This window comes from Oncorhynchus kisutch, linkage group LG20 (genome assembly GCF_002021735.2).
Source record: "Oncorhynchus kisutch isolate 150728-3 linkage group LG20, Okis_V2, whole genome shotgun sequence".
Taxonomy (NCBI): Eukaryota; Metazoa; Chordata; class Actinopteri; order Salmoniformes; family Salmonidae; genus Oncorhynchus; species Oncorhynchus kisutch.
In genome coordinates, this window is record NC_034193.2 from 36066258 (window position 1) to 36078748 (window position 12491).

A 12491-nucleotide genomic window follows, 5' to 3' on the forward strand; every position below is an offset into this window, starting at 1 on the left:
GTTCATCGGGAGGCATTTAGGATTGAGCTGTGAATGGGGCAACATTGTTTTTAGGGGTCCCATAAGGTATACCTTTGATGGCAGTACTGTTGTTTTTCTTCTGGAATCACTATGTAAATAAACACCCTTGCACAGAAAAACGTTTTATTTTGATAGAGGTTAGGTTTTACAGTATAACCTTCTGGCCTACTCTACTTGACAATAATACTTCCTGTATAATATAAACTGACCTTGGATCATTAACTCTGGGACTACTGCATCTATCTATATTTCAATGTGAAGCATCTCTTTAATAATAGTTACTGTTGACCTGACCAAGTGACCTCTGTTGGATCCTGTATTTTACATTATAGCCATTAGATATATATGATTAAATATCTGATGTTGGTTGTGTGAGGTGTCTGCATTTGTGCACTGGAGCATCATTATGAGATTAAACAACTGCTTGCTACTTGCCTGTTTGTGTGTGACAAGAACTGAGTAACATGGTGTGACCTGCATGTTGCAAAACTGTAGATAACAGCCCAGCAGATGCTTTGTCCTTGTGTTTGTATGTAACAATATTGAGCACATGGTGTGACTTGCTGTATCTTACAAAGTTGTGATAGGGAGGGGTGGTCATCACAAGGTTTAACTGAGATGCAAAAATACTGAACAACACAATAGCAGGAACTGAGCAACTGTTCTAACTAGGCTGCGATACCAGAACAGTAAGGATCTATACATCGAGGAGGGAGAACTCCAAGAAGCGCCAAGAGGCGGGTACCCGCCTGAGTGCCTGCAATAGGCTGGGCAAGTTTAAACCACGCTCAGTCTCTATAAAGAATACTGTTTACATACATCTTGTCAGTTCTCTGTTCTGCCCTGCGTGGTATTACAGTGAGCCCGTATATACGAAAGTTGCATTTGCCATTTATTACTTAGCTAATAAAAAATACATAGTATAAAATCGGTGACTCATTGTTATATTTATCCTGATACTAGATTCGAATTTACGCAACTCTAACACCTCTCACATCTGATCATGCTGTGCCCTCGATGTAGCCAGTTCAGATGCAGGAAGGGTTCACCGACACAGCTGATATAACCTAGAGGATGTAGGGAGAAGGGGAGAGAGGAATGAAGTGAAGGAGACTGTTATTGACAAACTAAGGTAGTTAAAGTGACAGTGTTCAACAGGAATCTGTGTGTGGCCTCACCTGGTGTCCACACCACACTAAGTGGCTGCAGAGTAGTTTATGCTGAAAAACATGAACGGACACTGTCGTGGAGAATTGTCTCAGAAATATAATACTCTTACAAGAACTTGTGAATTCAATAAAGACTTTAATACAAAGTAGCAAAACTGAGCCCTTCCATGGAAGGACCCTATCACAAACATAACAGGGCCGAGCACCCCCATGTAAAGAGACTAAATTCTCATATTAAAGAGTCCTGCCTTTATAGGATTCTGTCTTTGCATAACGTATAGAGTCCCCTCCCTCTATATGAAAATAGCTTCCCTTGACCTTTCTCCATTATTTTCTTTTCATCTCCGAGCTTGCTTGGTCACGCCCACTAACGCTCATATCTGCTTTTGGTTAGGTTATAATGATTGTAGAACCCTTTTCACGTCCTAAAAATAATGTATGCATTGCATGCTTACGTTTCACGTGTTAGTCATCAGTTATCTTGCTTACATTCTGCTTCCTGTATCCTTCTGACCATAGTACGTCCAGCTGTCATAAATGTACGTATGGTCTTGGTTAATGTACTCTTTCAAAAATAGAGTATAGCCTGAGTGTCATATGACCTGGGTGAACTTGACATTGGTGTCTGTCTTTAAGCGGCATCTAGTCCATCTTCTGACTGGACGCAGTTGAGTAAATATAAATGAATAAAGACAGACACCAATGTCAAGTTCAATAGCCTTGTTTGTGCATTGTACAAATCCATACATGTGGAGTCCGGGGAACAGTCCGGCTAGTCAAATACCTATCCACTAGACTCCGTAACAAAAACCCACATGGAAAACTGAGATTCGGCAAATAACATATAAAGAGTGACTTATTTGACACCAAACCAACAACAGTAGTTACTAAAACATAAATTGCTAATGTAGGATGTAAAAGGTGGATTTTATGATGTAATGTCAACTTTATGCTTTTCTATCCCGGGACCATTCAATTTTCAACTCACCCACAGCAATTCTCCATAAATCTGCTGTGGGTTACCCAGAATCCCGAAATAAATTAATACATATGTTATAATTCAAAAACATATCTGTTTGTGCTTATAGGGAACCAGATCTTCAATACAACTAAGTTACAAAGTCTTTAACCACACTGTGTTGTTACACTGGTGAGTAAAAACTCAGGCGCCCTGCACCTTAAACTTGTGCATAACATTTTTACTCAACTGCGTTACCCACTCCAGTCAGCTGAGGGCGGTCTGGGAATTTAAGGTTATGCTGTTGGTGTGACGTATAATCTAGTGGACGGAACGCTTCTTTCAGCAGCAGCAACAACAGTTAGTCAGCCACCTCGGTAGCTTGTTAGACAAAACAGCCGAACCAATAAAGCTCTTTAGACTCTTTCGTGTATATTAGCCACTGTGTTTTAAACCTACTTCTGTCGTCTACGTAGTTATCCGATTTAAGTACATATTTACGGTGTTGTTATTATTCAGCTAGCGTGCTGGTTAAGTTAGCATTAGCCTAGCTAGCTAACATCCCCGACCATGCGGTCACTAAGCTACTCTCCTTCTAAAGAGGAGGAAGATATCACAGTAAAACAAGAAGTAAAGGGTGAGGCCGTTACTGTGAAAGAAGAGGAAGACGCGTTCAGTGTGAAAGAGGAGGAGGATGTTACAGTAAAAGGAGAGGAAGATGCAGTTTATGGCGTGAAAGAGGAGGAGGATGAGATGACTGTTACACCGAAAAGGGAGGAGGACGAAGATGAGGAAACTGGATATCTGAGCCCGGTTTCCCAAACGCGTCTTAAGGCATCCAATGGTTCTAACGATGAATTTAGCCATAAGATGGTTTTGAGAAACCGTTCCCTGATTAACACTAGTAAGTACTGTCTTAAAAACAGAGGCAAAAACTCTGCAGTTGTTGGACTGATGTTTGGTGTTAAAGTGGAAATCTGCAATTGTTACATCCATATTGTGACTTTTAAATTATTTATAGCCATTGATTCTTGAAGAATATAACACATGCCTCATGAGCTTGGTTCAACTGTTTTACCCCGTCAGTTCACCAAATAAGCTTTTTTTTACTCTAATGTTTAGAAACAATGTAAATCAACACTGTATAGCCTCAACATGGTTAAAACTATCATGTTTATATCATGGATGGTCAGTCCTTGCATCCGTAGGTCTGTCTGTCTGTAGTTACATTTCTCCAACCCCATAATCATCTTATTACCATAACAGTGGCGGAATGACAGATTTGTTATTGTTTGAACTGCAGATTGCTGGGTTGTGTGGGTTTTTTAAACAGCAACAAAAGGACTGCCCAGAGACTTGGTTTGGTGAACAGCTGAGGGATAGGGGAAGGAGAAGTGTAACCACTCTCAAATTCTAAGAGAAAGCTATTGTAGCAACCGTAACCCAACACCTAGCGACCATGTCAAGAAGTTCAGAGATCTTGGCGTAACAGTTATAAGGTGTTGGCTTGACAGTCACTGGACCCAGGTTTGAGTTCAGCAAAGGACAACCCCCTGAATTCACTACACTATGAATACAAGGACTGGTCATCCATGCTGTCATAATGATTGTTTTAACCAGGTTTCTAGGCTATATAGTATATTCTAGAATTCATCCATGCTGTCATAATGATAGTTTAACCAGGTTTCTAGGCTATATAGTATATTCTAGAATTCATCCATGCTGTCATAATGATAGTTTAACCAGGTTTCTAGGCTATATATTATATTCTAGAATTCATCCATGAGGTCATAATTAGAGGTCGGCTGATTATGATTTTTCAACACCGATACCGATTATTGGAGGACCAAAAAAGCCGATACCGATTAATCGGCCGATTTGACACTTACACCACTACTAAATGAACACTTATTTTAATTTAATATAACACATCAATAAAATCAATTTAGCCTCAAATAAATGATGAAATATGTTCCATTTGGTTTAAATAGTGCAAAGTGTTAGAGAAGAAGGTAAAAGTGCAACATGTGCTATGTAAGAAAGCTAACGTTTAATTTCCTTGCTGAGAACATATGAAAGCTGGTGGTTCCTTTTAACATGAGTCTTCAATATTCCCCTGGTAAGAAGTTTTAGGTTGTAGTTATTATAGGAATTATATGACCAATTATATGACGCTACCCATCCCTTTAGCGGGATAATTGTCATCAACAACCGCTGAATTGCAGAGCGCCACATTCAAATAATATTACTAAAAATATTTATATTCATGAAATCACAAGTGCAATATTGCAAAACACATCTTAGCATTTTGTTAATCCACCTGTGGTGTCAGATTTAGAAAATATGCTTTACAGCAAAAGCAATCCAAGCGTTTGTGTAAGTTTATCGATCACTATACAAAACATTATGAACACCTAGCATCAAAGTAGCTTGGTCACGAAAATCAGAAGAGCAATAAAATGAATCGCATACCTTTGATGATCTTCGGATGTTTTCACTCACGAGAGTCCCGGTTACAGAATAAATGTTCCTTTTGTTCCATAAAGAGTATTTTTATATCCAAAATACCTCCGTTTGTTTGGCGCGTTATGTTCAGAAATCACCAGGCTCGAGCGGTCACGACAACGCAGATGAAAATTACAAATAGTATCCGTAATGTCCACAGAAACATGTCAAACGTTTTTTATAATCAATCCTCAGGTTGTTTTAAAAATATATAATCGATAATATATCAACCGGCACTGTCTTTTTCGGGAGGAGCGGGAGAGACGATGGCTGCCCAAGCTCTGTTGCGCAAGCAAAACTCATGCGAACACCTGACGCGATGTTATCTTTCTCTCTAATTTTTCTAAATAAAAGCCTGAAACTATGTCTAAAGACTGTTGACACCTTGAGGAAGCCGTAGGAAAAGGAATCTGGTTGATATCTCTTTAAATGGAGCGAAGGCAGGCTATGGAACATGGAGCTTGCAGAATAGAAGCCACTTCCTGGTTTGATTTTCCTCAGGTTTTCACCTGCAATATCAGTTCTGTTATACTCACAGACAATATTTTGACATATATTCTAGCATCTGTGCCTGAGAAATAGCCCGTTTACTTTGGGAACGCTGTTTTTCCAAACATAAAAATAGTGCCCCCTAGCTGAAAGAGGTTAACCTTTGACTATTGGATGTTCTTATAGGCACTTTAGTATTGCCAGTGTAACAGTATAGCTTCCGTCCCTCTCCTCGCTCCTCCCTGGGCTCGATCCAGGAACACAACAACAACAGCCACCCTCGAAGCAGCGTTACCCATGCAGAGCAAGGGGAACAACTACTCTAAGGCTGTGATGTTTGAAACTCTATTAGCGCGCGCTAACTAGCTAGCCATTTCACTTTGGCTACACCAGCCTCATCTCGGGAGTTGATAGGCTTGAAGTCATAAACAGTGCAATGCTTGACGCACAACGAAGAGCTCCTGGCAAAACGCACGAAAGTGCTGTTTGAATTAATGTTTACGTGCCTGCTTCTGCCTACCACCGCTCAGTCAGATACTTAGATACTCGTATGCTCAGTCAGATTATATGCATTGCAGGACACGCTAGATAATATCTAGTAATATCATCAACCATGTGTAGTTAACTAGTGATTATGATTGATTGTTTTTTATAAGATAAGTTTAATGCTAGCTAGCTACTTACCTTGGCTTACTGCATTCGCAGTGGAGTGCAACGAGAGAGAGGCAGGTCGTAATTGCGTTGGACTAGTTAACTGTAATGTTGCAAGATTGAATCCCCCGAGCTGACAAGGCGAAAATCTTTCGTTCTGCCCCTGAATGAGGCAGTTAACCTACCGTTCCTAGGCCGTCATTGAAAATAAGAATGTGTTCTTAATTTCTTGACGCTACCCATCCCTGTAGCGGGATAGTTTTAGTCAGCAACCGCTGAATAGCATAGAGGAGCTTGGGAGCCCACAGTCAAATAATATTACTAAATAATATTACTAGAAAATATTAGTATTCATCAAATCACAAGTGCAATATTTTGGAACACAGCTTAGCCTTATGTTAATCACCCTATCGTCTCAGATTTTGAAATTATGCTTTACAGCGAAAGCAATCCAAGCGTTTGTGTAAGTTTATCGATAGCCTAGCATAGCATTATGTACACTTAGCATCAGGAAGCTTGGTCACGAAAATCAGAAAAAACAATCAAATTAACCGTTTACCTTTGATGATCTTCGGATGTTTTCACTCACGAGACTCCCAGTTACACAGCAAATGTTCCTTTTGTTCCATAAAGATGATTTTTATACCCAAAATACCGACATTTGTTTGTCGCGTTATGTTCAGAAATCACCAGGCTCGAGCGGTCACGACAACGCAGATTAAAATTACAAATAGTATCCGTAATGTCCACAGAAACATGTCAAACGTTTTTTATAATCAATCCTCAGGTTGTTTTACAAATATATAATCGATAATATATCAACCGGCACTGTCTTTTTCGGGAGGAGCGGGAGAGACGATGTCTGCCCAAGCTCTGTTGCGCAAGCAAAACTCATGCGAACACCTGATGCGATGTTATCTTTCTCTCTAATTTTTCTAAATAAAAGCCTGAAACTATGTCTAAAGACTGTTGACACCTTAGGGAAGCCGCAGAAAAAAGGAATCTGGTTGATATCTCTTTAAATGGAGCGAAGGCAGGCTATGGAACATGAAGCTTGCAGAATAGAAGCCACTTCCTGGTTTGATTTTCCTCAGGTTTTCGACTGCAATATCAGTTCTGTTATACTCACACATCTGGTCATGAGAAATAGGCCGTTTACTTTTGGAACGTTGTATTTCCAAACATAAAAATAGTGCCCCCTAGCTTCAAGAGGTTAACTGACTTGCCTAGTTAAATAAAGGTTACATTTAAAATAAAATAGTGTTTCATGACAAACAATTTTTTACAAATCTGTCAAGGCACCAACTTTGAGAAGGGTTTAAAACAAAGGTTTCAAACCAATTTATGAAGGTAATTGAATCTAGGTATGTATTGCCTTTAATGTAAGGTCATGAAAATAAATTGGCTGAATATTATACAATGACTTATCAACAGCTCTAATAATTTGCCCCACAGGAAATCTTCACTGGCAATTCTAGAATATACGATATATCCTAGAAACCTGGTTAAACTATCATTATGACTAGAGATCGACCGATTAATCGGAATGGCCGATTAATTGGAGCCGCTTTCAATTTTTCATAACAATCGGAAATCGGTATTTTTAGACAGCGATTTTGCCGATAAAAAAAAATATATATATATATATATTTACATCTTTATTTAACTAGGCAAGTCAGTTAAGAACAAATTCTTATTTACAATGACTGCCTAACCTGGACGACGCTGGGCCAATTGTGCGCCGCCCTATGGGACTCCCAATCACGGCCGGTTGTGATACAGCCTGGATTTGAACCAGGGTGTCTGTAGTGACACCTCAAGCACTGAGATGCAGTGTCTGCTGCGCCACTTGGGAGCCCCAGAATCATGTTCCAGTGCTGTCCCCAACTAAAATAACTCTTGGTCAACCAGGAGTCATCTGTTCTTTCTACCAATCGCCCCATGTGTTTTTTATAAAATCTATATGTACTGAACTTCTCTGATGCTTTAAGCACGCTGTTTGATTAAATAAATAAGACACACAACCCTGGTTGGTAGGTGATCAAATACTTATGTCATGCAATAAAATGCAAATTAATTACTTAAAAATCATACAATGTGATTTTCTGGATTTTTATTTTAGATTCTGTCTCTCACAGTTGAAGTGTACCTATGATAAAAATTACAGGCGTCTACATGCTTTATAAGTAGGAAAACCCGCTAAATCGGCAGTGTGTCAAATACTTGTTCTCCCCACTGTATCTGCCTCACTAACTTTAAGCATCAGGTATCTGAGCAGCTTACCGATCGCTGCAGTTTCTCATCTAGCCTACCTGGTTAAATAAAGGTGAAATATATAAAAAAATTGAATCTTAGCTTTATTGACAACACTCAAATGGATACTGTCATTAACGCGGTTCTTCAATAATTACACATAATTCTTAATACTGTAGCTGTTTAGTTGCAGTCACATGTTCAACTATCTTCAGCTGATCCAGGAAATCATTTTCTGAATGCCAGTCAAATGACAAATATCACGACATGCAACAACAACCAAAGTGCTTCTTCATTCTTCACTCTGGTCAAGACAGTTATCTCGTGCTCCATGTTGGATCCAACATCCCTAACAAATTGATGTTTATAATGTTATTGTCTGCTTGATTTATAGTATGGTCTCGTGTCCAACCAGACTAACAGAGATACTTAGCTCATAATGTGTAGAGAACTGTTCCTAGATGGATAGGCTGTTGTACAACACACAGAGCAGTTTTCCTATATTTGTTGTTAGGTGAAGTTATGGGTCCTACAGTAGGTGTATGGTATAGTTAGGTTGAACAACTTAGCAAACAGTGTACAAACTCTCATTGTCAGGCTGATGAAAAAGCCAAGAAGCATTTTACTGGTTGGTGTTTTTTATGTACAAAGCGGTTGATTTGCGATGATGACACAAACATTATATTAAGCTGGACATTCAAACGAGCCTTACAGTTATAATCCAAAGTAGTGTGAAATGCAGTCATTAGCAACCTGGAAATTGAGGTTACTCCCCTGAGTTCCCCCCATTCAGAATACATTGTGAAAAACTAAATCTTTGCTCACCATTTTTGCTCCAGGCAGATATACTACATACAATTTTAGCAAACACAGAAAGGGGCCTATATTGGAGACCAAAAGTCGTCTGGCACACTGCTAAGAGTTTCAACAACATGAATAACTTATTTCTAGTCTACAATCTTAGATGTTAATACTAATGTGAAAACAAGACAAAATATGACTATTCTTGCTCATTTTAAGACAAATGTCAAATAATCATTACATTCATTACATACGTCAATTGTTGTACAACATCATGGCTACGCTGTTGGCATCACCTTTTACAATGGAATTCTGCTGTTGTGGGCCTTTAACCATCTGTATGACTTTGTCATTCACACAGGAGAGAGACGTGACTATCGTGGACCCTCTGGGGAGCCTCAACAACCTCATGATGCTGACGAGGCAGAGAAGAGTCTCTCCAGATCAGAACTCCTCAAGAAACACCAGCAGAGACCCACAGGGAAGATAAATCACCGCTCTGACTATGGGAAGAGATTCACCTCATCAGCAGGCATTAAAATGCATCAGAGAATCCACACAGTAGAGAAACGTTATTGCTGTACTCAATGTGGGAAGAGTGTTGATACATCTAGCCATCTTATTGTACACCAAAGAACACACACAGGAGAGAAACCTTATAGCTGTGATCAATGTGGGAAGAGTTTTATTCAGCTAAGCAACCTGATATCACACCAGAGAATACACACGGGAGAGAAACCGTATAGCTGTGATGAATGTGGGAAGAGTTTTACTCACATAGGCACTCTGATATCACACCGGAGAGTACACACAGGAGAGAAACCATATAGCTGTGATGAATGTGGGAAGAGTTTTGCTTTTTCGAATAATCTGACTCTTCACCAGAGAACACACACAGGAGAGAAACCTTATAGCTGTACTCAATGTGGGAAGAGTTATACTCATTCAACCAGCCTGATATCACACCAGAGAACACACACGGGAGAGAAACAGTATATCTGTGATCAATGTGGAAAGAGTTTTACTCAGCTAAGAAGCCTGGTAACACACCAGAGAACACACACAGGAGAGAGACCGTATAGCTGTGATGAATGTGGGAAGAGTTTTGCTAGTTCCCGCAATCTGACTCTTCACCAGAGAACACACACAGGAGAGAAACCCTATAGCTGTACTCAATGTGGGAAGTTTTTTTATACATCTAGCCTTCTGAAGACACACCAGAGAAGACACACAGGAGAGAAATCTTATAGCTGTACTGTATGTGGGAAGAGTTTTGTTCAATCTGGGGAACTGAAGATTCACCGGAGAACACACACAGGAGAGAAACCGTATAGCTGTAGTCAATGTGGGAAGAGTTTTACTCAGCGAAATGGCCTGATATCGCACCAGAGAACACACACAGGAGAGAAACCTTATAGCTGTGATCAATGTGGGAAGAGTTTTGTTCAGTCTAGCTCTCTGAAGATACACCAGAGAACACACACAGGAGAGAAACCTCATAGCTGTGATCAGTGTGACAAGAGATACTCTGAAAAAAGATCTCTGATCAAACATCAGAAAATACATGCATGAAAGATTTGTGTCATGGTATCAATGAAATGATTTCACAATGTAGAATGTTTTAACATTGTAGTAGGAGTATTTTAATGATGTCACAATGTAGAACCCTAAACGTTTGCCCCCTGTTCTATTGATTTCAGCATGATGTGGATATTAGCCTCAGGTGGGAAATCCAGTTCTGAAATGGAAGAGTATTATTTATGAGATTTAAGAAAAAGTGACGAACAAAAAGAGTCGTTACACTTACCACGTTGGTGACCCACTTGAGTCAAAATGCAACACTTCAAAATGTGGCGAGCTGTTTTCTACCAATTGTCCTCTAACCAGGGATGTACACATTATTCCCAGATTCCGTGTGGTTTTTGAGCTGTTAGTTTTAACAGGGCGTGCAACCTCATCTCCCTCTTCTCGGCACAATTGATTTCAACATGATATTGATGAGTTATGAGAAATAAGTGTTGCGTTCCTTTGTTTAGTGACACCTACATTTAAATGCATCTCTCCAAAATGTAGCTGACTGTCTTCTGCAGGTTGTGCTCTAACCAGGGAGCTAAAAGATATCTCCCATTTCCATGTGTTTTTTTTAGATGTTAGTTTCAACAGCAAGTACAATCTGATCTCCCCCCTAATCGATATCAGTGATTTATTGCTACTTGTCAAAACAACATAATTTTTGGTGCTTGTGTCCATGGTGAGGACAACTTAGTTTCTGATTGTCTCAAGATTGGGCAGTCAAAAATATTTGTGTTTTCTATTTAGCCAGTGCGGTCCATGGATCACAAATTATTTTTTGACTTTCCGTATTAGAGATGAGTTATGTTCCAAGGGGACGAGAGTTCAAGAAGCAAGTGAGTTTTAGGAAGGGAAAAAATACGTTTTTAATTGTTGCCTGCCAGTAGACACCATGTTAATATTGTAGAAGGTGAAGCATTGTAATTGATTATAATGTGAAATGGAAGTTGTTTTCTGTTGGTGGTGCGCATTCTTTTAAGGTGTCAGTATGTGTTACACCTGTGCTGGCTTGTCCATCTCATTAGGGGGAAGGTGTATCACCTGAGCTGGTCCAGGTTCTATTTAAGAGTGTCTGGCCCAGTGCTCCAGTTGTCTTGACAGATGTGGAGTGTAAACACCTTTGGTTGCTCCACCTTTGTTTTGGTTTTTCTTCTGTTTGCCTCTTCTTGGGCAGATTTAGTGGGTCTCATGGTGGGTGACTTTTGTGTCCCAGTTGTTGTTACTAGTCAACTTTCAGTGGACACTGAGAGCAAAACTGCAACATTATGTTATAATACTTTTATTGGCTCAAATGGTTGTTTTATGCAACAGAATAGAGTGTTCTTAGAACTATTGTGTCTGTGTGTTCTACTGAAGATGGGCCTCTGGGAGATAACACTGACAGGAAATGTACAATGTCTTTTGGGTGATAAAACCTAAAGAGACCGCATTCCAGAGCATGAGTTAATGTTTCTGTTCTATATGGTACCAGGGAGAGATGACCCCAGGACCAGACCCCTGGTCTCTACACAAAAAGTAGTGCTTTTACAGCAGATACTCTGCTGCGAATTATAAGGATCTTACATACAAAGCTTAACCTTGTGACACTTTCTACATGTCTATTGTTGGTCATGTAGGTTGTATCTTGGCTATAAAAGACCTTTGTACTTTTGTGTCGTGGCTCTCAATTAATCATCTGGGGGTGATTTGTTGACCCGCCATCATTATCGTAGAGCACTCAATTGGTTCACTTTATATGTGTGCGTTGTATTGACCTGCTCCCTTATAAGTGAATAAATATTTAAATTTAACTCTGACTTGTGTGATAAGTTTGTCTCATTTGATATTAAAGAAATTAACCACATTTGGGGATGTGAATCTTCACTTGGTGATGCTCCTGACGACCTGGGTAATGGTACACGAGGGATCCCTCAAACTTGGAATCTCAGGAGACCACACTTCGGGAACGGAGCAGATGGAACCACCTTTGATCTGAGAGGCAGCGAGCCGAGTGGATACCACATCTCAAACTTTTTTTTTTTTAAGAAAAAGGTGAGCGAAACAAGTGGAGTTTCTAGAAAAGGCTCGTAGGC

At 39.7% G+C, this 12491-nt stretch overlaps 1 protein-coding gene across 1 annotated transcript; it reads left to right on the forward strand.

Annotated features, from left to right (window-relative positions):
* The first annotated feature begins 2484 nt into the window (after nucleotides 1–2484).
* On the forward strand, nucleotides 2485–12215 carry LOC109875486 (gastrula zinc finger protein XlCGF57.1-like). The gene is made up of 2 exons (XM_020467813.2): nucleotides 2485–3052; nucleotides 9209–12215. The coding sequence occupies exons 1-2, from the start codon at nucleotides 2719–2721 to the stop codon at nucleotides 10417–10419; spliced, it is 1545 nt and encodes a 514-aa protein (XP_020323402.1). The 5' UTR covers nucleotides 2485–2718; the 3' UTR covers nucleotides 10420–12215.
* The last annotated feature ends 276 nt before the right edge of the window (nucleotides 12216–12491 follow it).

Coding starts and splice junctions, on each gene's coding strand:
- LOC109875486 (XM_020467813.2), top strand. CDS start 2,719: ATGCGGTCACTAAGCTACTCTCCTTCTAAAGAGGAGGAAGATATCACA. Junction 3,053..9,208: donor CCGTTCCCTGATTAACACTA/GTAAGTACTGTC, acceptor TCATTCACACAG/GAGAGAGACGTGACTATCGT.